At 35.6% G+C, this 25914-nt stretch overlaps 1 protein-coding gene across 1 annotated transcript in view; it reads right to left on the bottom strand.

Moving 5' to 3' along the window:
- CSMD3 (CUB and Sushi multiple domains 3) overlaps window positions 1-25914 on the bottom strand; it is a 721079-nt gene that overhangs the window by 560109 nt on the left and 135056 nt on the right. Inside the window, exon 4 of the mRNA XM_054816701.1 lies at window positions 11108-11302. Within this exon, the coding sequence (XP_054672676.1) occupies window positions 11108-11302 (195 nt within the window). The remainder of the gene's footprint in view (window positions 1-11107; window positions 11303-25914) is intronic.

Raw genomic sequence — 25914 nt, 5'->3', positions numbered from 1 at the left:
CTAGAATTTTAGCAATGAAACCTCTTTCCTGCAAAAAAACCACTACTGGCAATCAGTTGTTCTCTTGGGGAAATATTTGAAGGGCTTTAAAGACTTCTCAGAAAAATAATCTGTTATGGCTTCTGCCTTCCAGATGTAATTACAATTGAGTTATAAATCAAGGTTTGCAAAGTGTTACTTAAAAACTGAGTAGTATTTTCACAATTTCCACTTATACCCAGGTGTCCTGGTTATCAACTAAGATAGAGTTAATTTTCACCAGAAGCTGGGACAGGACACAGCCAGGATAGGTGACTCAAACTAGCCAAAGGGGTATTCCATACCATATGACGTCATGCTCAGTGTAAAAGGGTGCTAAGTCAGGGAGGGGTGGCATGGCTCCGGGACCGGCTCTGGGGCAGTCTGATTGTACGGTCGTCAGGTGAGCAAATTGCATTGTGTATCACCCGTTGCGTATATTCTGTTATAAGTACAGTTGTTATTTCCCTCTCCCTTTGCTGTCCCATAAACTGTCCTTATCCCAACCCACAAGTTTTACTTTTTTCTTCCCATTCTCCTCCCCATCCCGCCGGGGAGCAGGGGGTGGTGAGCGAGCAGCCGCCTGGTGCTCAGCTGCCAGCTGGGGCTAAACCACAGCACCAGGTAAATTCTAATATTAAGCAGAAATTAAGAGATACAGAAAATTTTATGAAGCCATAATTTCAATAATCTCAGGACAATATACTGGTCTATTTAAAAGCCCATGGCAACAAAAGCTTTTTGGATTAAACAGTTTAGTAAATTGAGTTAATAAACCTGGGATTTACCGGTAGATACTTTCAAAGTATCTCAAATTATTTTATAAATATTATTTATGCTAATTGATTACTAGAAAGGATTTATCCAGGAATGCCACATAGAAAATGAATCTAAGAAGAATGTAAATGCTATAGGGAAACAATTACCTAGCATAAGGAGAATTTACTAGCCCAAACTGGAATTTATTTGGAACACAAAGTTATGCATTTAACACCTCTCCTCTTAACACAGTCTTTAGGAGTTTCTAACAAATAAACTTGATTAGAAATTAGTTTTAAATCACTTGTGAAAGACTGGGGCTTTGCTGGTATTAACACCTCTAGTATTGTGCTCTGATGACTGTGCTGTACATACTACCAAAGCAAACTATTCAGACTGTTGTCAATTATCAGCCTAAACCAGTATTTTACTTTTTCAGGTTCCTCCTTCCCATTCACTCATCTTGATCCTTCAGAGTAATCTTCTCCCCTTTCAATTGCAGGTATAATTCTCACTGTTATGTTGTCCTGGGTGACAATTTTGCAACATAATTTCAATAGTATATGCGAATATGGTCAATGCGTTATTTTTACTTCTATGTCTTTTGTCCTTGCTTAAGAAAATTCTTAAGAAAACAGGAGATAAAAACAGTGTTTCAAGCTTTTCATTAACCACTCCCACTAACTTCCACCCACTTGTAAACAGTCCTAATTCCCAGCCTTGAACACAGCTGTGGACTCAAACATTTTAGTATTCAAGAAGTTTGATTTTGTTCAGTACTGGGTTAAATTTCTGGAATTTAAAATCTGGTATTTTTCTTTTCCTCTTCATTGCCTGTATCAATTGGTATAACAAGCTTTTGTTATTGAATTTGATCTTATTGGTACTTTTTCCATGAAAACTAGCAAGATAACACATTGTCTGTCTTTTTCTTACTTTTATGTGAACTGCAACTGTTGGCAAATGTTCCCTTTCTGGAACAATTACATATATTTTCTTTCTGCTTCTAAACATAATTTCATAGAATCATATAATCATAGAATCTTAAGGTTGGAAAAGACCTCCAAGATCAAGTGCAACCATCGACCCAACACCATGTGTACTAAACCATGTCCCAAAGTGCCACGTCTACACGCTTTTTGAACACCTCCAGGGATGGTGACTCCACCACCTCTCTGGGCAGCCTGTTCCAATGCGTAACCACTCTTTCGGTGAAGAAATTTTTCCTAATATCTGATCTAAACCTCCCCTAGCACAACTTCAGGGCATTTCCTCTTGTCTTTTCTCTAGTTACTTGGGAGAAGAGACCAACACCCACCACACTACAACCTCCTTTCAGGCAGTTGTAGAGAGCAATAAGGTCTCCCCTCAGCCTCCTCTTCTCCAGGCTGAACAACTCCAGTTCCCTCAGCCGCTCCTCATAAGACTTGTGCTCCAGTCCCTTGACCAGCTTCCTTCCCCTTCTCTGGACATGCTCCAGCACCTCCATGTCTTTCTTGTGGTGAGGGGCCCAAAACTGAGCACAGCGCTCGAGGTGCAGCCTCATCAGAGCCTAGTACAGGGGAACAATCACTTCTCTAGTCCTGCTGGCCACACGATTTCTGACACAAGCCAGGATGCTGTTGGCCTTCTTGGCCACCTGGGCACACTGCTGGCTCCTGTTCAGCCGGTTGTCAACCAACGCCCCCAGGTCCTTTTCCACCAGGCAGCTTTCCAGCCACTCTTCCCCAAGCCTGTATCATTGCATGGGGTTGTTGTGACCCAAGTGCAGGACCCAGCACTGAGCCTTGTTGAACCTCATACAGTTGGCCTTGGCCCATTGATCCAGCCTGTCCAGATCCCTCTGTAGAGCCTTCCTACTCTCAAGCAGATCGACACTCCCACCCAACTTCGTGTTATTTCATTTATTTAGAAACAGTTCAGTTCTGCTGCTTTCTTACTGTTTGGAGATTTAAGAGGCCTCTTTTCCAGATTAAGACAGTTACTGCACTGTTGAATGCTAATTACTTTGATTCAAATACCTTTTTATTCTGCACTATATCACACCAGCTGAGAGTTTGCCCATTGCTAATGTAAGTTTCTAATGGATCTTAGGACAAGTCTCCTCATACTGATAGGAATTCCTGAAATCCCATGAGGATGTGCAAAGCCAAACTATTTAAACCAGATGAAAGTGTGATTCTGATGTTCTGATGAATACATACACTTCCAATGAAAGTACAAGAAAAAAAAACACTTTAAGATATTTTGTATTGCTTCATAAGCTGTTAACTGTATCCTGATCTTTTGTATATTTCTTAATCCCCCTTTGAACATTTAAATCCTGATTTAACAACAAACCTAATAAAACTAAATTCTTTTTTATTAAAGAAGTTTCCATACTGAGCTTGCTTTCTAAAAATTAGTAATTTTTTTTTTTTTTTAAAGTATCATCACTACTGCAATAGCACATCATTGCACACTGTAAGTTTTCATGGGTGAGAACAACTGGTACTTCCAGTTCTCCACCCATCATAGGAACTTAGTTATGTGGCCATCTTTTTCATAAGTGAACAAACACAGGTTTTGGACATGAATCTAATACATTAAAACCAATCAGACCTCTCAAAAATAATGTTGTTTGGTTAAGGAATGCATATTATGTTAGATCATTATTATTGCTTGCATATTTTGAGTTCCATTTAACAGATATTATATATTAGTAAAGCTAATATTGTTATTATTGGCATAGTAAAACTAGTATATTTTAGCATCAGTGTGATATATGATAATTCTAATATAATAAACATTTATATTTCTGTACGAATTTCCTGGTTCACAACACATCAATAATGATTCAAATAATTCAGTGAAGTTTCACCACTACATTGAATAATAAGAAATCCATGGATCTGATCACATGTTAAAATTCATGGGGGGATTTCCTGTTCTTCAGGCTCAGATATATTTGTTCACATAAGTAGACTGTGTATGTGAAATGACCCTTGATAATGAGAACCAGGTACTATATTGAGAATAACACTGAGAATAATACAATGAGAAAAGACAAGTATGGTAGAGCATACTAGAGAGCAATTTCAACACTTTTCATGGAGTCAAAAGTTAGACTGTACTGGTCTTTACAATTACACATTTTAAAGATAACTAAAATAAAGAACACACAAAGTTCTTCTATTGCCAAAATTCAAAGCAACAAAAGGTAATGTAACTTTCTTCATAAAAAAAGGTTATTCAGGGTATTAGTCTGCAGAGCTTCTGGGCCCTGCTTGAAAGCACATAACATTCTACTTGAAAACACACAACATTTGTGTTATACTACTATTTCAATAAAATGGTATATCTTTTTTATCATTTCTCTCCCCCCTCGCCCCCAATCTTAATTAACTTCTCTAATTTTAGTGGAGCATCATTGCCATTTGTAGACTATTTACATTTTTTAATGTACCAACCATAAGAGTGTTGGTCATTCTAAGCCACTGATTAATAATGTCCCAGAAAGGATCTGTAGAACAATCTCTGAAAAATTGCTCATTCATTAGTGTCAAAGTAATTTTCATATCTTATATACAAATACATCATTCTACAAAATATTTTTGTTGGTTTTCTTTTTAACTTTCTTTAAATAATCCAACATGTTTTTAATCCAGTCTCACACAGCTATACAGGGGCTTTTCCCAAGAACAAGCAGGAACAACTGTTTGTATGTAACAACTGGCTTCAGACAAAAACCTGCTTGTTCCCTGTGAGATGTAATTTATTCCTGCTTTTAAGCTAGCACACCTTATTTTCCTCTGTGTGTATTGTCAGTTCCACCAGTTAATGCACTGTATGGCATGAAGTGCAGTACTTTGACTTTATCTCCTGCTTTGTTCTCTCCACAGCCTACAAAGCCCAGTTTACAACAAAGACACAAAGACAGAGTCAGCTTATTTACTGTTTATATTACTAGGTCTATTTAATCATTTACCTACTTGCAACCAAAGTTATCTGTCTGTGAAATGCTTACATAGTTATATGGATATTTTTGGGTAGTTATGTGAGGGGGGTTTTTTTGGGGGGTGGTGGTGTTTTGTTTTTTGGGTTTTTTTAAATCCATATTATTATAGGCAGTATACAAACAGATATACCCCTTCAAGAAAGTATACTGGAGGTTCTACAAGACTCTTCGGTATACTTTTATTTCATTTGAAGATGCTCTGTGTTTTATCTGACCTAAATCTTACCTCATATAGTTGAAATATGTATAGTCATTTATCTATGTAATCACAGAATTAGACCAGTGACTTGCAATTAACAAATTTTCCTCTCCAGTGGGTTCTGCACACGGGAAACAGCAAAATGCTTCAATAGTGAGCTGAATATTCTAATATTCAGATTTGACACCTGTTAGATCACTTCTTGAAATATGAGCTTATAAATAGCTCAATACAGTTTATTTGGAATAAATCCACTGAAGAAGAAGAAATTAAGTATACACCTATACAGATAGGAAGAAACAATTATATATTTATATGTACATATATATATATATATATATATGCTGCAGGAGAATTACAGAATTCCCAGACTTGGAATTTAGTAAGAACCTCTTTAGGCTTTTACCTGTCATGACGAAATATGGAAAAATAACTCAATATCCTCCCAGATAAATAATCAAAAAAGCAGAAATATATTTTGTCCATGTAAAATAGTACCTACAGTCAGTGGGTTGCATGTCAATTCAAACAAGTGGAAAAGCAAAGCCTCTTGTTAAAAATACGAACAGAAGTTTTATAGTGACAAACATTTTGTAGCTATATGTACATGCAATAGTGAAAATATTTTAATAGAACTTCTAGGAATACAAATAAAACTATAATCTGTTTTTGAAATTTCTGAATTCTAAAAAAAAACCAAAATCAATTTTAGAATGAAGATTCTTACAACATCCATTTTACCCTGGAATAGGAAAAGCTGCAAAAATATTGAAAGTCAGAATACTTCCTTGATTACAAAAGTGTCTAGTTGTTATAACTTTTATAGAATGATATTATGTATAAATGTAACCTTATCGTCCTGGGTTTGGCTGAGGTAGAGTTACTTTTCCTCCTAGTAGCTGGTAAAGTGCTGTGGTTTAGATTTATTATTAAATAATGTTGATAATACACTAGTGTTTTAGTAGTTGCTAGGCAGTGTTTGTTTACAATTAAGTCAAGGACTTTTCAGCTTCCCAGGCCCTGCCAGCGAGGAGGCATGAGCGTTCTGCAGGAGGTGCACAGGAAGCTGGGAGGGGACACAGACAGGATAGCTGACCCAAACTGGCCAAAGGGATATTCCATACCATGTGACGTCATGCTCGGTATGTAAGCTGGTGGGAGTTGGCTGGGGGGCACGGCCTGGGAACTAGCTGGGCATCAGTCAGCAGGTGGTGAGCAATTCTGCTGTTCATCACTTGTTTTCTATATTATTATTGTTATTATTATCATCATCATCATCTTCCTTTTCTGACCTATTAACTGTCTTTATCTCAACCCATGAGTTTTACTTTTTTCCGATTCTCTCCCCTATCCCACTGCAGTGGGGGTAGAGTGAGCAGCTATGTGATTGTTCAGTTGCCTGCTGGGTTAAACCACACTAATTTATTATCCTCAGTAAATTTTTCCTAGCTTGCTGCATTATACAGAAACTGCAAACTGCAACATTATCTCAGGAATAGGTGATATGATAAAGCTGCTGTCATGTTTCACTGTTGAAAACAACCTTATCAAAATTAATTTGTCAGGGTAGAAAACTTTATTTAAAAACTAGTCATGGGTTGTGCACAGTATAATTGACCACAACATCATAAATCCAATTTGGTTTTCCTTTAATTAAGGAGTTTTTGCACTTCTAGTAAATCTAATAAAAATTACAGTATTTTAATGAATGTCATAACATGCAAATGACAGGTGAAAAACTTTGTGCATTTGAACTATGTTCACTGAGAAACAGGATATGAAATAAAGCAATTGCTAGATATATGCACTGCTTTTGCAATACAATCCTATAGAGAGTACTAAAGCAAAAGGAAGCCATTTGAGGAATAACTCTTTTCTTCATGAATAACATTTGGCCCGAAAATATGTAACTTAAAAAAATTCAAATATCAGTGTTATGTACCAAATTTAAACCATAAGCATGTAATAGGGTCTCATGTATGGATGCTTGTAGCAATATGAAGCACTGTTGATTCCAGTGAAATTCCCCTCATTGAGACATCAATCCATAAGAATTACATTGCTAAAACACAAGAATGACCTCCTCCTGATCTCTTCATTCAAAGTGAAGGCAATTTAAAAGGAATGTTAAAAAAATATATATTAAAAAAATATTCCCCAAATTAACTTGTTCTGAGTTACAAGAGGCAGATGACAATGAAATTTACACATTGATGATCTAAAGATATCTATGAGCTTAACTCCACTGACATCTAAGCATGCTGTACATTCAGAGCCTTGTTCAATTTATTTCCTATAGATAAAAACAAACAAACAAACAAAACCCCTTAAATTAGTATTGAATGAAGTATACTTTCATGCTGTTCTTGGGTTTTTTTCCTAAAAAATCAGACAATGACATTTCCTAGGTGTCCTGGTTTTGGCTGAGAGAGAGTTAATTTTCTTTCTAGTAGCTGGTATAGTGCTGTGTTTTGGATTTAGTATGAGAATAATGTTGATAACACACTGATGGTTTCAGTTGTTGCTAGGTAGTTGTAGTGTTGTAAGGCTCTGATAACAAATGAATGTCGCAAACATCCGTCTTGACACAAGCAGGGATAAACTGATAATGGGGGAATGTCAGCCAAGAACAGAACCTGCGGAGGCAGGATACCGTCTTGTGAGCCCATTCACCTATTCCTGAAACATGCAAAGATCATCTGTCTTCTGCGCATGCGTGCCTGTGAAAGATCATCACTCAGTCAGCCATGAGGTGGGAGAACAGTGAGACCCCCCAAGACCCCCACAACCCACCGACTCATTTCTAGAACATTCCTGAGCACATACTGCACCTGCTCAGTGATGACAGACCCCCGCCTATGGGGCAGGCACAATGGGTTATAAAAAGGGGAAACATAAATTTCCAGCATGTGCCCGCCACCTGAGGACTACCACTATAAGCAGAGAACATTGCTGGATCCAAGGGTGGTGATATCATTTCTCTTCTCTTCCCTCTCTTTCTCTTTTCCTCTTTGTTACTCTCTTTGTCTCTAACTTCATTTTCAGCACATTAGGATAATATCATTAAAAGTTTTGCCAAACCTCTATCTTTTGTAGTTCCGCTGAGTTTTAGGTAAATTTGTGATTTGTTTGAACCTCTCGAGTAATTGTCGTTATTCCTGACTACCGCACAGACAATTAAAAAGTTCACCTCACCCTTACCCACTGAGTGGGACGAGATAAGTGTCTGCACTAAGTCAAGGACTTTTCAGCTTCTCACGCCCTGCCAGGTGCACAAGAACCCAGGAGAGCACAGCCAGGACAGCTGACCCAGGCTGGCCACAGGGATATTCCCTGCCATAGAACATCATGCTCCGGGTATAACTGGGGAAGCTAGCCGGGAGGTGGGATTGCTGCTCGGAAACAGACTGGGCATTGCATTGCTTTATTTTCCTGTCACATGTGGTGAGCAACTGTATTTGTGCATCACTTGTATTACTGTTATTGCTATTATTATTCTCTTCCTTTGCTATCCTATTAACTGTCTTTATCTCAACCCACAAGGTTTTCTTTCCATTCTCCTTCACATTGCCTTGCAGGGGGAGGGGTGAGCGAGCGGCTGCGTGGTGCTTAGTTACTGGCTGGGGTTACACCACAACACGAGGTCATGGCAATGAAATACTCTGTATTTCCCCAATCCATCTAATTATAATAAAATGAACAACTAGTATATGCATGTCTGGAAGAGACTTAGCCATCTAACAAAACCCGGTAGTCAAGTTGTTTAGTGTTGAGAAAAATTAATTCTTACATATACACTCTCAAAATTATACACTACTTCACTACTTTGTCTCAGGATTCTCTGTTTTAGATGTAATGACCGTTGGTAGGGAACAATAAGACATTTATCCGAGGAACTCTAAAGATGAGTGTTTAATCAAAGAGTGTCTCCATGGCAAACAGAGAGAAAGAGATAAGAAGCTCATTAGTGGGTAATCACCTTTAGCAACCTTCTGCAGAATACTGTGTTGGATAATTGCATTAGACAAAATTAGGACAAGTTCATTAGAATGGAACTACAAAGGTCTCTGTATTAAATGTAAAGTTACATGTTTTTGATATCAAACATAGACTCATAGAAGGAACTATTGAAAATAATTAGTTAATTTTATCTAACATAGACCAAAAATACCTTAACAGTAATTTGGTGCATTAAGCCTTTAAGCCATTATGCCTGATGTTAAAACTTAAATCAAGAATCTGTCACATTATGTTCCAGTAATTTGTAACAACCATTATTACAACGTGTACCTTGGGGTTTTTTATTTTTTTATTTGTGAAGATTTTACCCCTTAGATTCTTTACTGCTATTGATTAGAGAACTGTCTTCTCCCAAAAATGTTCTCCTCCTGCATGAGTTTCTGCAGTAAATCAAGTCACCTCTTCATCCTCTTTACATACACTGAAAAGTTTGAGTTACTTTGGTGTCTAGACAAAATGACAATTTTGAAACCTAACAGAACTTGTTTCCTCTTTTTCTGAATCCTTTCCAATTTGTCAACTCTATTTTCCCCTGGAGAGTGACACTATTCAGATAACGACCTCTCTAATCATGAACAAAAAGAAATATGTTTTTCATATTCTTATGTGATAGTCTTCTGCTTACACACTGGAGTTATGTTTAACCACAGGACTGCTTTGGGAGCTTATAATTCCAATTCAAATTTAGACTGTGTATTTTCACATTCCCTTGGAATAAAAACAAAATCTATCTAAAGTTCTACTGAAAAACGTTGTATCAAAAGAAAGCACGTGTAACACTGTGACTGTGATGACTAACTGGTAAGTGGAAGCATCAGGTTCAAGTCTCTCATATTCTTCATTTAAAAGTACAATTTTTTCATGCCAATTCATTTCAAAATTGGCAGATCAAGAATTTGAACAGTGGTCTACAGTGAAGTCCATTAATCTTCTACTTTGCTGCAAATGTAAGTTTTGTGCAAGTTAACATATTCTCATCAAGTCTCTTTTTATGATCATCTCCAAAAATAATGCCTTGACTGTGTATCTTCTTCAGTATTAACTAGCATTTTTTTGGGAGGGGAAGATTCTGGATTTATAAATAATTTTACTAGAAAATAGTATGATTAGTAATAACTTTGTATTTTCTTCAAGATCATGGATAAACATATTAAATAGCTCTAAGTCAAGAATAGGAAAAAAAAACAGAATGGTATTTCTAATGATACACATTTACCATATATAACTACTTTTTTGTGGTATGGGTTAACTAGGTTTTAACTCAACTGAATTTTGATTTTTTTTTTTTAATCAGAAATTTATCAGAAAGTTAATGTCAGTGGAATGTTTTTGTAGTACCCGCAAGACTGCATCAAATTCTTTAGACAAATATAAATGTTACATTCTGTAAAGTTAACCTGTGAATCCAGGAAAGGATCTCAAGCTTGCCTGACTTAACAGTGTTTCATCAAAATACTATCTTTATTGTATTTCGTTGTGTATAGCAGTGATATTTTCTCCATTTTATTAGCTTAGCTCCTTTCATTACTCTGCAAACATTATTTCTCTCTAATAGTCTCAGAAAATAAGATTTACTCATAAAACAGGATTCTCTACTATTGCTATATTACTAATGTGAGCAAGGGAAAAGGATTTGACCTACAATATTGGTTAGAATGCAAGGGATATCCTATATAGAAATCTTAAGATATCAAATCTGACTGAGAATGAGGGGAAGTCCCTCCAACTCAGTCATTTTGGTAGTTTCAAACTTCTATTTGCTCAATATCCAAGTTAATACTTGACAAAAAGTCAGTTCTTAAGAAGTATTGATGGTTCTCAAATTTACATTCCCATAGTTGTAAACATGTTGAACAGAGAAATTTATATCCTACTTATTACTAGGTTTCTAGTTCTTATTTCATAACATATATTTTAAAATGAGTGAGAAATATAATTTTAATAGGATATTGACTTAAAAATTAGTAGGTGGATATGCTGAGATACATCATGTATGTGAGCAAGAGATCAAAATGTTCAAAAAGGCTTTTCTTTAATCACAGTCTAAAAGTTAATAATTAAAACAGAGATTGAAAGTTGTTCATACAAGAACATCACTATAACTTTTCTCTTACCTCTACAGATAGGAACAGGGAAGTCCCACGATGCCGTATTCACGGAGTTAGCTATGCAAGTAAGCTGAGGGTGGCCATCCAAAATATATCCAGTTACACAGCTGTATCGGATTTTGTCACCAACATCAAATCTTGTACCATACAAGATACCCTTTGGTGGAACTCCTGGATTACCACAGGAACTACTCTGTAATTCTGGAAAAGACATATTTTTATTACTTTTCATGTTTTTATAAATCAATACTGCATTTCGCTGAAGAAATCAGAACACATAAATTACGGCAACTTTGTGCAGATAGTGTGTTTTCATGGATATTATACAACTCTTAACACTGAAAAGCCATTACTGACTTAGTCTAAGTATCTGCTTACGTACCCACATATCCAAAGGTAGAATATTATACGAAAACAATCATGAGGTTTTCCTTAAGCTCCAGCCATAGATATATTCATATATTTTTCCTGATTGATAGCAAAGAACTCATTACATAGGAAGAGGAAGCAAAGGAGGCGTGGCTCTGCTATTAGTTTGATCTCAGGACATTAATTAGAGTTCAGTTTTACTACGTGGTACTCACACTCTGACTGGTGTACCCTTTTGACTCGTGTTTCAGCATCATAAATAGCTTGATTACAACATTTCCCATCATTTACTGCTGAAGTCCTTTAGTTAATGGACATGAAATGATAGATTTCATAATCTCATCCTGAGCTCTTCAAAGCTTGTACCAGGTATAATTATCAGCCTAATGTTAACAGGGAAGAGGCAAATCAGGTAAACTTGTTCTTGGATTCATAGCTAATTTCCCTTATCTACAAAGTAAGGAAAAAAGATGGAAGAACAGAAGGGTACATATGTATTGTCCTAATTTCTTTTCCTGAAATCCATGTAACTAAATTATTCTTCTGCATCCCTGATGTGCTCATGAGTGTGTGCACACAGGCACACACATATATATATTAGCATATTTAAATATAGTATGGAAAAAATAATTGGGACTGTTATAGTAAGTTTCAGTTAAAGAAAAAAGGTATAAATGGTTATCAAAATAAGCACTATGGCTCATGGGATACATTACTTTGTCAAACTTCCATGCCAAGAACTACCTAGGATATATTAGATTTCTAATACCAGCCATGAAACAAAACTATGTAACAGTTATTAAAGGGAAGAATCCAGTGTCGTCATATAAATATGCTATATATATGCTATCCATGTCTATACATATATATGCTGTATATAAATTATATGCTAACAATGTGCTGATCTGCAAGACTTGCTGTACCAATCATGTTTTGATGTGAATGTTAAATATGCAAATTAGTTGCTGATGTTGTTGCTCCTATTGCTTTCTTTCTCTTACATAATAAACTCTGTGATCTGGATTTGACTTTTATTGCCTTGCACGAGGGCACAACCCAGAAGTAAGAAGATAGCCTGTCTCATCTTGGTCACTGCAAAGCTCACCTCAGTGGTTGATATTCTTACTACTGCTTCATCAAGCTAAGTGTTCTGTCCTCCAACAAAACTCCTCTGTCCTCAAATCTGCTTGCAAGTTTTACAGAGAAGGCAAGACTGCTGTGCACTCCTGCATATTTGTTCAAAGGGATTTCTCTTAAATCCTTAAAAGGTTTTCAAGGCCACTCCAGTTATTATTTATCATCGTAGCATCTCAAAATAGAGGTGAGACTATCATCCTGTGGATTTTGGTTATTCTATGAATCGTATTATATTAACTTGAAAACTCTGCTTGTACACACAGAGGCCTGTGTTTCTTAGTGCTTTGTAAAAAGGTCACAAAAAGATTTCCTGTCCTTTGAAATGAAGAATATAAAGATTAGTGATGCCTTTAAACAGTCACTGCCTAAAATTGCTTGTTTTGCTCTTACTGCTCTCTTATCAAGAATTACCCACAGAAGGCAATATATTCTTAGGATGTTATATTATATTTTAAAGCACTAATTAAAAATCACCCTCCTCCTAAAATAAAACTAATTTTCCAATTGCAATACTATGACTCATCTAAAAAGAATACTTGGCATTTTCCATTAACTTTTTAATATTATGAAAGTGGCTAGTGAGTATGTTACTGCTTCTAACCCTTCAAGTCATTTTGTTCCTGATTCTAGATAATAAAGTAGAAAATTAATTTAAAATATATTAGTTTCTTCTGTGAGTATTTTCATTTTGAATATATGCAAGTGCTTTTTTTTGGGGGGGGGGGGGCGGGGGGGAAGTGGGAGTGTAATTCACTGAGTTACTGCATTAGTCTTCTTTGACAGGTAGTATCTATTTTCTAAGTGAATGTGACACTACCAACTCCCTGCCTTTTAAAGCTACAGATTATTACCTTGAGATTGTCATCTGTCAGGGAACACAGGAATTGCCAAACTAGATGATAATTTTTGTTCAGCTCTGCACTGATTCTTGACTTCAGTGACATTCTGATATTCAGTAATGATATGAAGCATGGAAAAGTATTTCCTTCTTAATTTGCCATGTTGTAATTTTGTTGAACTTCTCCTTGTTCATGTACTCTGAAAATGAGCATAATTTAATTTTTTACACCATCCTACTTTTTTATATTTTTATTGTGTTGCTCATCTCTTTTTTAAAGTAGCTGTCCCAATTGTTTCAATCTCTCTCCAGGTAAGAATTTTCTTTGTCCTAGATTTAATTGTCAGTTATCTCTGAAGTCATGTGCATTGTTTGCTTGTGCAAAACCAAAATGCTTTTCTAAATCAATATTCCAGCTGTGAGGTACTTATGAACTTATTTGTCTTCTATATTTTTACATGATGATAAAACATCAAGATCAAAATACCCTTCAATGATTTTCAATAAGTTTCTATTTCATTAATTCCTATTAATGTCAATGGAAATTCTGTTCAAAGACTGTGGGTAAAATATGCCTCAGAGAGTTCTGTTTAGCAGGAATGGACACACTCCTCTAACGAGCTTAATTAGCAGAAATTCAGCCACTTATAAATACTAATTAGTAAACTATTCAAATTAAATCACGTTAAATATAATTTCTTTGTGACAATATTTTCAAAAACAAGGCTGGCAGAAGTTGACACTCTTTCTCAGTATTCACTCAAGGAGAAACAAATCATAATCAGATGTAGAAATTTCAAATTTACTTTCTTTTAATTCAGATTTGAAGTCAGGATTTTTTTTCTTTTATGCTATTTATAAAATCAAGAGTAGCACCTGTACTCCCTAAACTGTTTCAGCATGAAATTTATAATTTGATGTCCAAATGTCCAGAACAAGTATTTGCAAATATTCCAGTTAAAAAATGCATTTGTCTTATCATTGCCTTGCATTCAGCTCAGTGGAAACTCTTTGTATTTTCTCTGCTGAAGATTAATGTTCTTCACACACTAAATCTGATATTAAAAATTTGAGAACATAAAGAATTTTGTCCTTTTTTTAAAGGCTTGATCCATATCTTTATCACAGTTTTTGTTCACAGCTATTACAAATTATTATGATCCCATTTTTTCCCAAACTAAAATGAGAAACACTGTCCATATCAAATGTATCTCTTCATGAGTAGTCACTCATTGAAAAAGCTATGAAATATCCCAATAGAGGCTAATATTAGTTTCATTTGTTACTTTTGAAATTGAGTACCCTGGTATCCCTACACAGTCAACTTGGATATCTCCCTGTATTACTGCGCGGCCCTAGTCCTACACTGCTTGTTCACTCACGTCTATACTCCAAACACTAATTACTCTGCTAGACAAACCTGAGTATCATCCAGGAAATATGTCATTCTAGGGACCACTCCAGTTTTCTTTTGGGACAGGACTTAGTGTAACTGGAAATACTAGAACATGGCTGGACCCAGATATCCCTTGGAAAAGCAATGCATTATGTAGTTTGTCTTATTGACAAGTGAGAATGCTTTGGTATTGAAGACCCAAGACTGATTTCAGAAGGGCTGCATGTAGTACGTGTATGAATATAATGAGTGCTATACATTCCAAAGATGCCAAATATTAGGAAAGATGACACATTTGTAACAATATGAAGTAGCCTGAAATTTAGTTGTCCAAAATTCACCTATATCAAATCTCGTAATGGTTTATTTTAGTTGCACATAGTTTTCCAAAGTTTTTATAAACTAAAAAAGTAACTTAGATGCATAGTTTCTATCTCGTAATCTTTTACTTTTTCTCTCAAAACATATATTTTGCTTAGTTTCTTTTTCATTCTGTCCTCATTCACATTGTTCTGAATATATGAGTAAGCATGGTCTAGATTTAGATTTAAAAAGGACTAGAAGAATTAACTGATGAGTATAGAAATACCATTGTTTTCCTATGTGCATACCGAAATATATGTATACATACCTGTCCCTCTTGACTTTACAGAGTGAGGGAAGCCACAAGAAAAATTTGGAGTAGGCAATATTGATGCAGTGAAGGAAAAAATGAAAAGCTTAATATCTAAGTGGCAATTTAACTGCATAAATACGTATGGTTCAGAAATTTAAGAAAGAGACTTTATAAATGAGTGCTTTGAAAGATCTACCATGAACAATACAGATTTATTAAAAGAGAAATTAAATGGAAAAAAAAAAATCTCTTTCCGCAAAATCCAGGCCTCTCCTTTGTAGTAATTCAACAATAAAAGTGGTTATTTCTTGATTCCAACAGATCTCTCACCTCAAGATACATGTGCAGAATGAAGAGTCACTGTTCTGAAATTCACAGTTGCTTACAGCAGTAATAGAAATAACTGTTTGTCTAACAACCGAAACTTGCTCTAAAGTTTTTCTTTTGCTTTCTGCATTTTATGTGGGTCAATCAGAAGAGACTGTCATATTCTGGTATCTATCTATCTATAAATAGGTGGGCAAGAGGAAGTCTGAGAGCGATTTTTTTTTTTTTTCCTAAAGGAAAACAAGGTAAACCATGTTTTTTCTTCTCCTGTTCTTAATTGCTCTTTCTTGATAGACAAATATCTTTCTAATAGTAACCTCACTGAGGGTCTCTACTGTTCACTAAAGATAATACAGCTAATTTCATTGCATAGTTTCTTACCTAATTTTTAGTGAATGACATAATTTTGCTTTTTTCTTCCCTTTGAAGTTATTTTCATGCCAAAAAATGACAGAGGAACTTGATTATCTGAAGTAAACCCACTGATTAGTATAAGGGTGTCTTTTAAAACTGTCCTGAGGGAACTTGAAATGTAGATTTTTATACAATCACTGCATTTGCCGCCTTTGCAAGTAACACAAGAATGTTTCTGTTCCTGCAGTAACATTGATACCGTGAGCATGACAAATGTAATACAAGAAATGGTCCAGGATTTCCAATGCATTCCCTTCACATGTAATACAGTGTTCGGAATATCTCCTTAAATCAGCCGAAGACACAGAACAGCACCAGAAAGCTGAAAGACCATGCAAACAGACAACGGCAGTCACTAACTTTATCATATGACAGCATGATCCAGCACCAAGTGAAATCAACAGAAAGATGACGATAAGCTTCATAAGTATGGTTAAATCTGACATTCTCCCCCAGGTGTTACCTGAAGGGAATGACAAACAGGTAAAGACGAAATAGGTAGGTAGGAGATTTGAACAGTTAATAGCACCAGGCACGCTTATTTGCCTTTACCAAATTCCACTTGACTTCAGTTAAAGCTTTATCTGCAGTAAATTCCTGTGCAGCTGCTGAGGGCACCAGTTAAACCCCAAGTATGACTGGAAGATAAATTCACATAGTGCATGGTCTGAGAAAGACCACTGGAAACTACACGAAGTTTTGAAATGAGTGTAGAGTTGCTAGTGTCACAGCTTCATCCACACTGCTCTGAAAGCATTCAGCCCTATCAGTACAGTCCAAAGCCTGAGGTACCGTATCTGCCACATGTGGTGGTTGTTCAGCTTCCCAGGTGGATGAAGCCCAGACAGATGCACCCTGCCTGCCATGCAATGGCTGTGTAGGTAGGTCCATACATGAGTCATAGCAGGATTGTCCCATTTAGACTGCAGTGATTCTGAGCACTTTTTTGGCACAACTATATTCTGCAGGCTGCTGGGAAGAGGCTGTTGTAATTACAGAGCAAAGATTATTTCAGAGTGCAGGACAATCTAAAATAAAAAATAATCCTAAACCCTATATCGTATCTCCATTCCTTCCACAATATGTATTTCTTACTATGTCTTTCAGAGTTATATATAACAATTTCATCTTCAATTTCTGAATTGTTATGGTAAGAAATATCTCATGGTACTATTTATTTTCATTCCACTGTTGCCTCAATGCCTCACCTTATTTTGCCTTATGTTAGGTACTTTATAAATGTTGTGTTGTTCCTGACTGGCTGTCCTTACCCGGGGAATTTACCAAAGATATAAAAAGCTAACTGAATTTAGGAAAAGGCAGTTTACTCATAGCACAAACAAGTTGTGTGGTATCATACAGACTGTGTCTCCACACAAATTTCACAGACAAGGATAGATACAAATAAGAACAGGCTGTGCAGAGAAGCTGTGGATGTCCCGTCCCTGGAAGTGTTCAAGGCCAGGTTGGATGGGGCTTTGGGCAACGTGGTCTAGTGGAGGGTGTCCCTGCCCATGGCAGGGGGGTTGGAACTAGATGGTCTTGAAGGTCCCTTCCAACCCAAACCATTCTATGATTCTATGATACATATGTCAAATTTGATGTACTGTCATATCTAGATTCCTATGGAAATTAGGGTTCCATTTTGCAAGACGTAACACAAATATTAGGAGTACTGAAAGCAGAGAATAAATTGAAATAAAGCACATTTTGAAATATAAAAGTTGACACTTGAGCACTGATAGGTGTTGCTAAGTAGACAGGCATTACCCACCTGCCTTTGAAATTGTGGCAGATATTTTACTCTCTAATGATTTTATAGGCGGTAATCAAAATTACTGAAGGAAAAGTAAAATTTGTATTCAGTTACAAATATTACACATCAGGCATGAATTTCATAATTTTCAAGAAAATAAAAAATAAAATTATGAAAGGAGAAATTATTTTTAAGCTACATGAAACACAAAGAAGTTGTGATTGGCAGGGAAAACCGTAATTTTTAAGAAAATCTGTCAGAAGCAGCTTATTATTCCATTCCTTCTCATTTTACCAATCATCTTTCAGCTTCTCTAAGAGACAAGAATGAGTTTTTGCAACTGCATCCTCCTTTACTCCAGACGTACTACCTCACAGTCAGAACACGTATAGTCCTTGCACTGTGTCACGACCGCTATGGAAATACGTGTCCTTTGCTTGGTGTCAACAGCGGAATCCTTGGGACCAGAGGAGAGACAAGGCCCCTCATCTCCGTTCCAGTGTTTGGTCTAACTCTGCTCGGGGAAGCAGGCAGAAGCCTTTACCATAAAAGCACAGAGGTTTCATTCCAATAGTTTGAAAACGTACAGTCCTTTTCTGGTGGCAATAGGAGATCTCATGGAGGTGACCTGGGCCTTTTCATAACCACAGTCTCTGAGAGGTTAAAGCATTTCCCTGTTTCCTAGACAGTCTCACTAAGCCTGAGCTATCTACAGTTTTTCAGTATAATAGCCATACTTAGACAAGGTAATAAAAGGCACAAGCGTTACCTTGTCAAATTTTCAAGATCATCTCTGAAAGTGTACAAAGCGTGTAAAACATTTCAAAGCTTTCAGACAGGAAGAAAAAGCTTTCTCATAAAAATTAAAAAAAAAAAAAAAGAAAAAATTGGTCTAAACTTAGAGTTTAACATTATAAACTATGGAAAATATCAGGCACCTTTATGAAATACATCCAAATAATGGTAAGTAAGCCACTGTGCAATATTTTGGAGGAAAGATATTCCTTATGTTAAATATTAAATACAAATACTACAAAAAACCTCAATATCTTTTAAAAAATTACCTGAAAAGGTAGTTCTGAAGAAACGTTCCATGAAGTTAAAGGTTGTGATGTAATCATGGCACGCCATGGCAAGTAGATTCAATTAATCGTTTAAATATATCATGTGCATGAAATGTATTCAGATAAGAGTCTGTATTGTTAATTAACTTTATCAATATATGCTTCATGCACTGATATATGATTATCTCAATTTTTTTCATTACATAAAATATTTCTTATCTATGAATTTGCCCATTTCTTAAGGAGATTACTATTTTGATTAAAATCAAACTATTTTGAGTTGATTTTCATTTGAAGAATATTTACCTGGTGAAATTAATTAGCTTTTAGTTTGTTAAAGGTGCTTTGGTATTTGTATTCATAATTACATCTTCCTAGAATTCAGAGTTACTTTTTACTCAATTCAGAGTTTATTTGGGGCTCAGCCTCACCCTGCATTTTGGCTTTCAATAGTCTTGCTTTCAAAAACATTTATTTTGGTCAAAATCTATTGCTTTGTCATTCTGGAAATATTATTTAATTGTTCCTTTGAAAACACTTTATACTGTATGGTGGACTACTTATATACTGGTTTGGATTAAGTAATTAACTGAATGATTTTTCATGAAGCTGATATATCCCATTTTTTCCAAACCTGTCTGTTTCCAAAACGTTTTAACTTGGGGTAATGTCCTGAAATCACTGGGAAAACATAGTATTATAAATGAAGTACATTATCAGGGCATTGTATCTTGGGTTAGGAAATCTATACCTTTTATTTCAAAATAGGTTGGCAGAATGAATCACTCATACTGTAATTGGCCAGGATATTTGATTTAATATTGGTATTTGCATAAAGGTACCATGAAATTTTTAAAGATTTCTTTGGAATCTGTTTTCTACTTCTATTATTCTTATAAAAGGTTGTCATTGTTAGATTATAACAATAATTTAGCAATCCCATAATTTAGTGCTATCTTTAAGGAAAAATTACTGCTGAGGAGGATTATTGCGAATGTATCTTCTAGCAACAATCAGGAAACTAGAGATTTTGCATATAAATTGAGACATACAAAGGCTTGATGTTAGCTCTCTCACTATCATCAGGACATTTTATTCACTGCAACTTGCTATCCATCTTGCTGCCACAGACATGAATGTTTCTACAGGCAACAACAAGAGACTTTGAGGGTACAGGGTATTTTTTTTTTTTTAATGTAGGGGCTATTTGTACTCTCACATGCAAATACTTCCATGTTCTAAGCATATTTAATAGGATGTAAAATAGGATTACAGCAGAAGAGGGCCTGGTTGCAGAAGCAGCAGAAGTGAATCTCTTCAGCATATTACTGTAGTCTGTCTGTCTGCCTGTCCATATTTTTCTTTGATGTTAATTAGCATTAGTCCTTGGTTTTGATTATCAGTTATTTCTACTAGGCAGAAAGTTCCTAAGTTACTCTCAGAGGCAGGAAAGGAGCAGATGAGGTCTACTTTCTTTAAATGCGGGAGTGAAAGAAGTGACAATGTCCTCTTTCCTGCAAGAAGCAAAGGAAGGATAAGTTGGTTATATTTGTTAGCATTTTGTAATGTTTTCATGAGGAAAAAGAATTTTAGTGATGGAAGAAATAATGGTACCGTAGCGTCTTAATGTGCAAAGCTTCTCTTTAATTTTTTCCTTCATTTGCTGCAATGCTAGAGATTTGTAATGCTAAGAGATTTGCAATACTAGTGATCATGCAGATCTTTATATATTTCAAGACACTGATTGCAATATGCTGCATAATATTCATATTATTCATAATGTTAAACAGTAAAGTGAAGATCTCATCAATGCTGCAGTAAATTTGAAATAAAGTAGATCTATTGATGTCAAATTGGGGTAATTGCTCCTGGGCATAGGTTAAATTAATATAAACAGCATCACTGATTCATGGAATATTTTACATTTATATGAATTTCAAATTATGCCAGATTTTGCCTGATATATTTTATAGATTAAAAGGAGGTAGTAGCTTAAGATAATATTCAGTTATTTCTCTGCAGTTAGCATCTAATTTGCCCTCATCCCATTCATTTACCTCTTTCTGGTTTTACTTTGCTTGTTTTATATGTCTGCCAGAACAGTCATCTCTTGAATGAGTTGAGAAATCAGAGTCTAAGGTTAGAAGTGACATGTCATGAAAATCCTAAAACTTGGGTTTTTTAAACCTCCGATCAACAGAGTTAGATGTATTTTAAGATGCCATCTGGTAGCTTTGTACATAACAGCACAAATTTTGAAATTAAAGAGATTATTTATTAAACAATTATGGTTATCTCAAAGCATTATTCATTCACTAGTAGTGGTGATTTGTATGAAATGAAGATTATTAAACAGCATGCAATTGATTTGTGACACTACACCAGCAATTGTTTGTTCATGTTTAATGGATATCATGTGAAACTTAACAGACAAAGCAAAGCTTTCTAATGACCTAGAAACATAATAATTAACTCAAACTATGAATCACGAAGCACTTTGAAATATACCAAACTACCATATGCTTAAATTTATTTATTTTTTTAAAGGGTTCTGTTTCTCAGCTGGACATGTACCAGCTCCCTTCTTCCAGGATAAAGACACACCGTTCCTAACTGCTTAAGGACTGCTTCTGAATCATGAAACTAATTCCTAAAAGCCCTTCATCTTAAGATAAGTGCTAGTTTATCTCCTGTCCAAGACTATGTGCTTTGAAATGATTGTTTTCTCCAGCGCTACCAAACCATCATAAAAGTGATTCTTCCTTTTTTCTGCCATCATTTTGAAATTGTTAACTAGTTGTCTTCAGAATGGTTTTGAGAATAAGTCCAATGATGATCTAAGAGTTAATAAGTTGCCAAATCCTGCGTTACCTTATCTAAATTTTAAATACCCATCTTCCGAGGCAAAACCTAAAAATCTACACTCCATGTCTTAGCTCCACGTATTGTACAATGGAAACACTAAGGGTCAAGGAAAGATAATTCATAGATACGGACGTTGAGAATGGGAACATACAGAACTAGCTATCTTGTAAAACTACGCACCAGGTGTGCTTTTTATATGTATGTCACCTGGAAGGTTGAGTTTACATATATGCTAGTAAAGAAAGAGGTCGGCAACTGTGCTCTATCTCTGAGAGCCAGTGGTGAGGCATGGTAAAAATCCTTAGGTCCTAATATTTTTCCCAAGCCATGATAGCCTCAACCGTACATGCTATCCCCCACATCATGCCTGGAAATTGTGTCAAGGCACTAATTGATACCAGCAGAAAACATGACAGGGAATAAATATTCAGACAATTAAATGGCAGAGATCATCATCTGCTAGGGTCTGCAGCCATTCTATAGAAATATTTGGGTTACTAGTATATACACAACTGTGGTGATTCGGTCAGTGCTGCATAAATGCATAGAGCCTTTCTATCTGCTCTAATCGGGATCCTTGGTAATTAAAAACCCTGGAACTATTCTCACAAAGCTCAAGCTAGGATCACTGTTTTATCTTTCATTTTGGTGCAGCTGCAAGAGGAAGATGTGATGTGGATGGAGAAAAGGCATTCTCTGAGAGAGAACTTTAGGAGACTCTGGGAATCACCGTTAATAGCAGTATAAGAAGGCAGGCCTCTTTTGTAAACATTTGAAATTAAATTTCCAGAATAACAGAAAATGTTTGAGAAGCACTCCATGTGGAGGAAAGAGATACTTGTATTTATTTGTATTGACACCATATGGATAGAATATGAAATCTAGATGGCAGCAAGACTGCTGCTAGGGCTGATGAAAGACACTGGGGTAGGACTGTGCCTTCCTAACGTAAATGACTACCAGAGACCAGATACATTGCATTCTTAAAGCATTCCTCTTTCTCCTACAACTGAAAAAGGAAGCTTACAGTGTCTAGGTCACATAATAGATATATACACTGTAGATGCCTCAAGTTAGCTGACATGAGTCCCAGCTGATATATCATGTAGATATGCTTATACTACTAGAGATTTATCTGTTTCAGTAGTATCTAACCAGACTATTTAAGTTTCCACATTACTTTCCAGGCAAGTAAGATAGGAAGACTGTGGGGTTGATAATTTTTTTTCTCAGCTCAAGTAAATATAACATTTTCTGACTTAACATTTGGTTTTTTTAATGTGAATTAAAATATATTACTATTTACCAACTATTTATTCAACAGATAACCAACTTCCAGTCACTTCCCTGAATTTTAATTTGCTAAATTACATTAACATTAATATTCATGTCCTCTATTTAATAAAAAAATTACAAAATCATTAAAAAACCTCAGTTGTATCAATCAAAAATATAAGACTAAAATTTCTTTTAATCTTCTACCCCTTCACATACATACAAATTCAAAACTTTAAAAGCCTGATAGCATCCAGAATGTTTTCAGAACTAGCTTCCCGTGGACCAAGAAATAAAAATAACAGGGCTGTTAACCAACAAGTTTTCCCTTGACCAGTTTTGCAAATTGCAGCAAATTTAAAATTAACAAAGCTGGGTGGTTTGGGGTTTGGTTTTGTTTTTGTTTTTTTTCTCCAAGTTCCATGCTATGCACCCTTTAAAGTCTCACAAAGTTATCAGAGAGAGGAGAAATGCTAAAGAATGCATTGGGTTTGGAAAAAGCACAATGCAGTAGACATTACTAAACAGTACATACAATTTGCTGGAGAAGTTTAAACCATTTATAATGATTATGAACTGTGTGGGTAACCCAAAATGAGCTTCCCTAGTTTAAATATTCAGGAATATTAGGTGAAATCTCTGCTAACAATTTTTTCTTTCATTGTGAACATTTTGGTTCAGTTATACTTCCTGATCTTGACTGTGCCAGCATGACCTGAGTCACAGACATGACAAACAAGTCACTTGAGAAACCTTACTAACCCCAAAGAGCCCATTAGAAAGGTTGGCAGATACAATCCTTTTATCATAGCCAGAGGTGAACATCCCACAATAGTTCCTTTTAATTACAGTTGGTTCCCAGGTTGTGGTTAGTAAAGCTGACTAGTGCGGCTCAACAGACAGACACAGCACAATAGGTGAAATAACTGCTCCTACTCACAGAAGTAGGTCACATGCATCAGTCATTATTGTTTTGCTAGATCAAGTGCTTAAATATTGCCTTAGTGCAAAACCAAAACAAAATATAGCACACAAAATACAGCACCAGGAAGCAAATAGAGACTTTCCAGAATAACAGACAATTGTAATAAATGCAGACATCTATATTGTAGATATCTATGAACTGTTGATCTGCGTTCCATTGATAATTAGTTGAAAGTAGGATCTTTAAAGAATATTTAGTCAGCTTAATGAACAACATCAGCTTTAGAATGAGGCGATATAAACCAAGTTGGGTGGCTCATGCTTTATTTCCCTTCACCTACAGTAAAAGAAAAGTAGAATAATTAGCTCACCTTCAGACATCAATATTGTAAACAACTGTGATTAAAGGGGATGAACCCAACCCATAATTAATTCCGTAATAATAATGTTAACATCATTTACCTAAACTAGAATGTAAGAAGTAAGCCTTGCCCATTTTATTTTCATAGAATCATAGAATGGTTTGGGTTGGAAGGGACCTTCAAGACCATCTAGTTCCAACCCCCCTGCCATGGGCAGGGACACCCTCCACTAGACCACGTTGCCCAAAGCCCCATCCAACCTGGCCTTGAACACTTCCAGGGATGGAAGGCATCCACAGCCTCTCTGGGCAACCTGTGCCAGGTTTTGGGGTTTTTTTGATCTTTTATTTCCACGAGTGACACTTTTAATTCACACATTGAGTTTTTCTGCATATAATACAGGCTTTAAATTGTTCAAAAATGAAATTAAAGAAACTCCTGTAGCTACACACAAAGTAGAGCAGATATTAGAAATCTTCCTCTCACAGCAATTCCATCTATGAGAATAACTACTACAGATACTGCAGATAGGATTTTCTATTTAATCTGCATTAAATTGAAAGTGGCTGTACTGTGTCCTATATAATTAGATATACAGTCTCAGTCTTCATCAGATATGCCTGTCGGGAGTTGATTTTATTATTTTGCCATGTATCGAAATTAATTTTGACCTCTATATTTGTTGTCAGAGGGGTGAAGGCTAGATATCTAGAAATAAGAATATGTTTAATGGCTTTATAAACAGCACAAGACATATGCAGAAACATGACATGAGTAGGGATTTCAGAGGCCAAAATAAATGCAGTTCCTTGGGTTAATTGCCTTTTAATATAGCTGGAACAAAATTTTCCGTTTCAGTGCATGAACACTGAATTTTTAGCATATACATGAATAAGAAATGATTCCTTCACTATAAAAAAATAATAAAATAACAAATTAATGAAAATAACAAAACTAATAATTACAACATTCATGGAAAGGTACAAAATGCAATATATAATATTGTAGTATTCTCCCATTCCATTATATTTTCTAAAAAAAAAAAAAAATAAAAAATTAAGCTGAATTCAGGAAAAAGTAAGAAATGTGACCTAGATTGTTTTTAGTCCCCTTTCCTGTAAAGAGCTGAATTACATGCAAAAATTGTTTCCACTGTATGTATACATTTATTATTATTAACATAGATTTAACTTACTGTATTTTTTGTGTGGTTTCTGTGCAGCAGAAGTTATACACCGTGCAAGTGTCAGTATAGTTAGGCTATAATCATGCCTTCAGTTCCCTCATACAATTCACATTAATGTTATTGGGAGCTGTACAAATGAACCAAAGGTAAGACGTTTAAGTCCTGTGGCCCTCTGGAGCACTGTGAAGCTGCCAGTTTGCATTAGGGGATATTTCCTTGCTTTTGGTATTCTGTGAAAGGACTGATAATTTGAGGTATAAAAGAAAAGTTTTGTTTCCATGATA

This window comes from Grus americana, chromosome 2, assembly GCF_028858705.1.
Source record: "Grus americana isolate bGruAme1 chromosome 2, bGruAme1.mat, whole genome shotgun sequence".
Classification (NCBI taxonomy): Eukaryota; Metazoa; Chordata; class Aves; order Gruiformes; family Gruidae; genus Grus; species Grus americana.
This window is presented reverse-complemented; position numbering and strand designations above follow the sequence as displayed.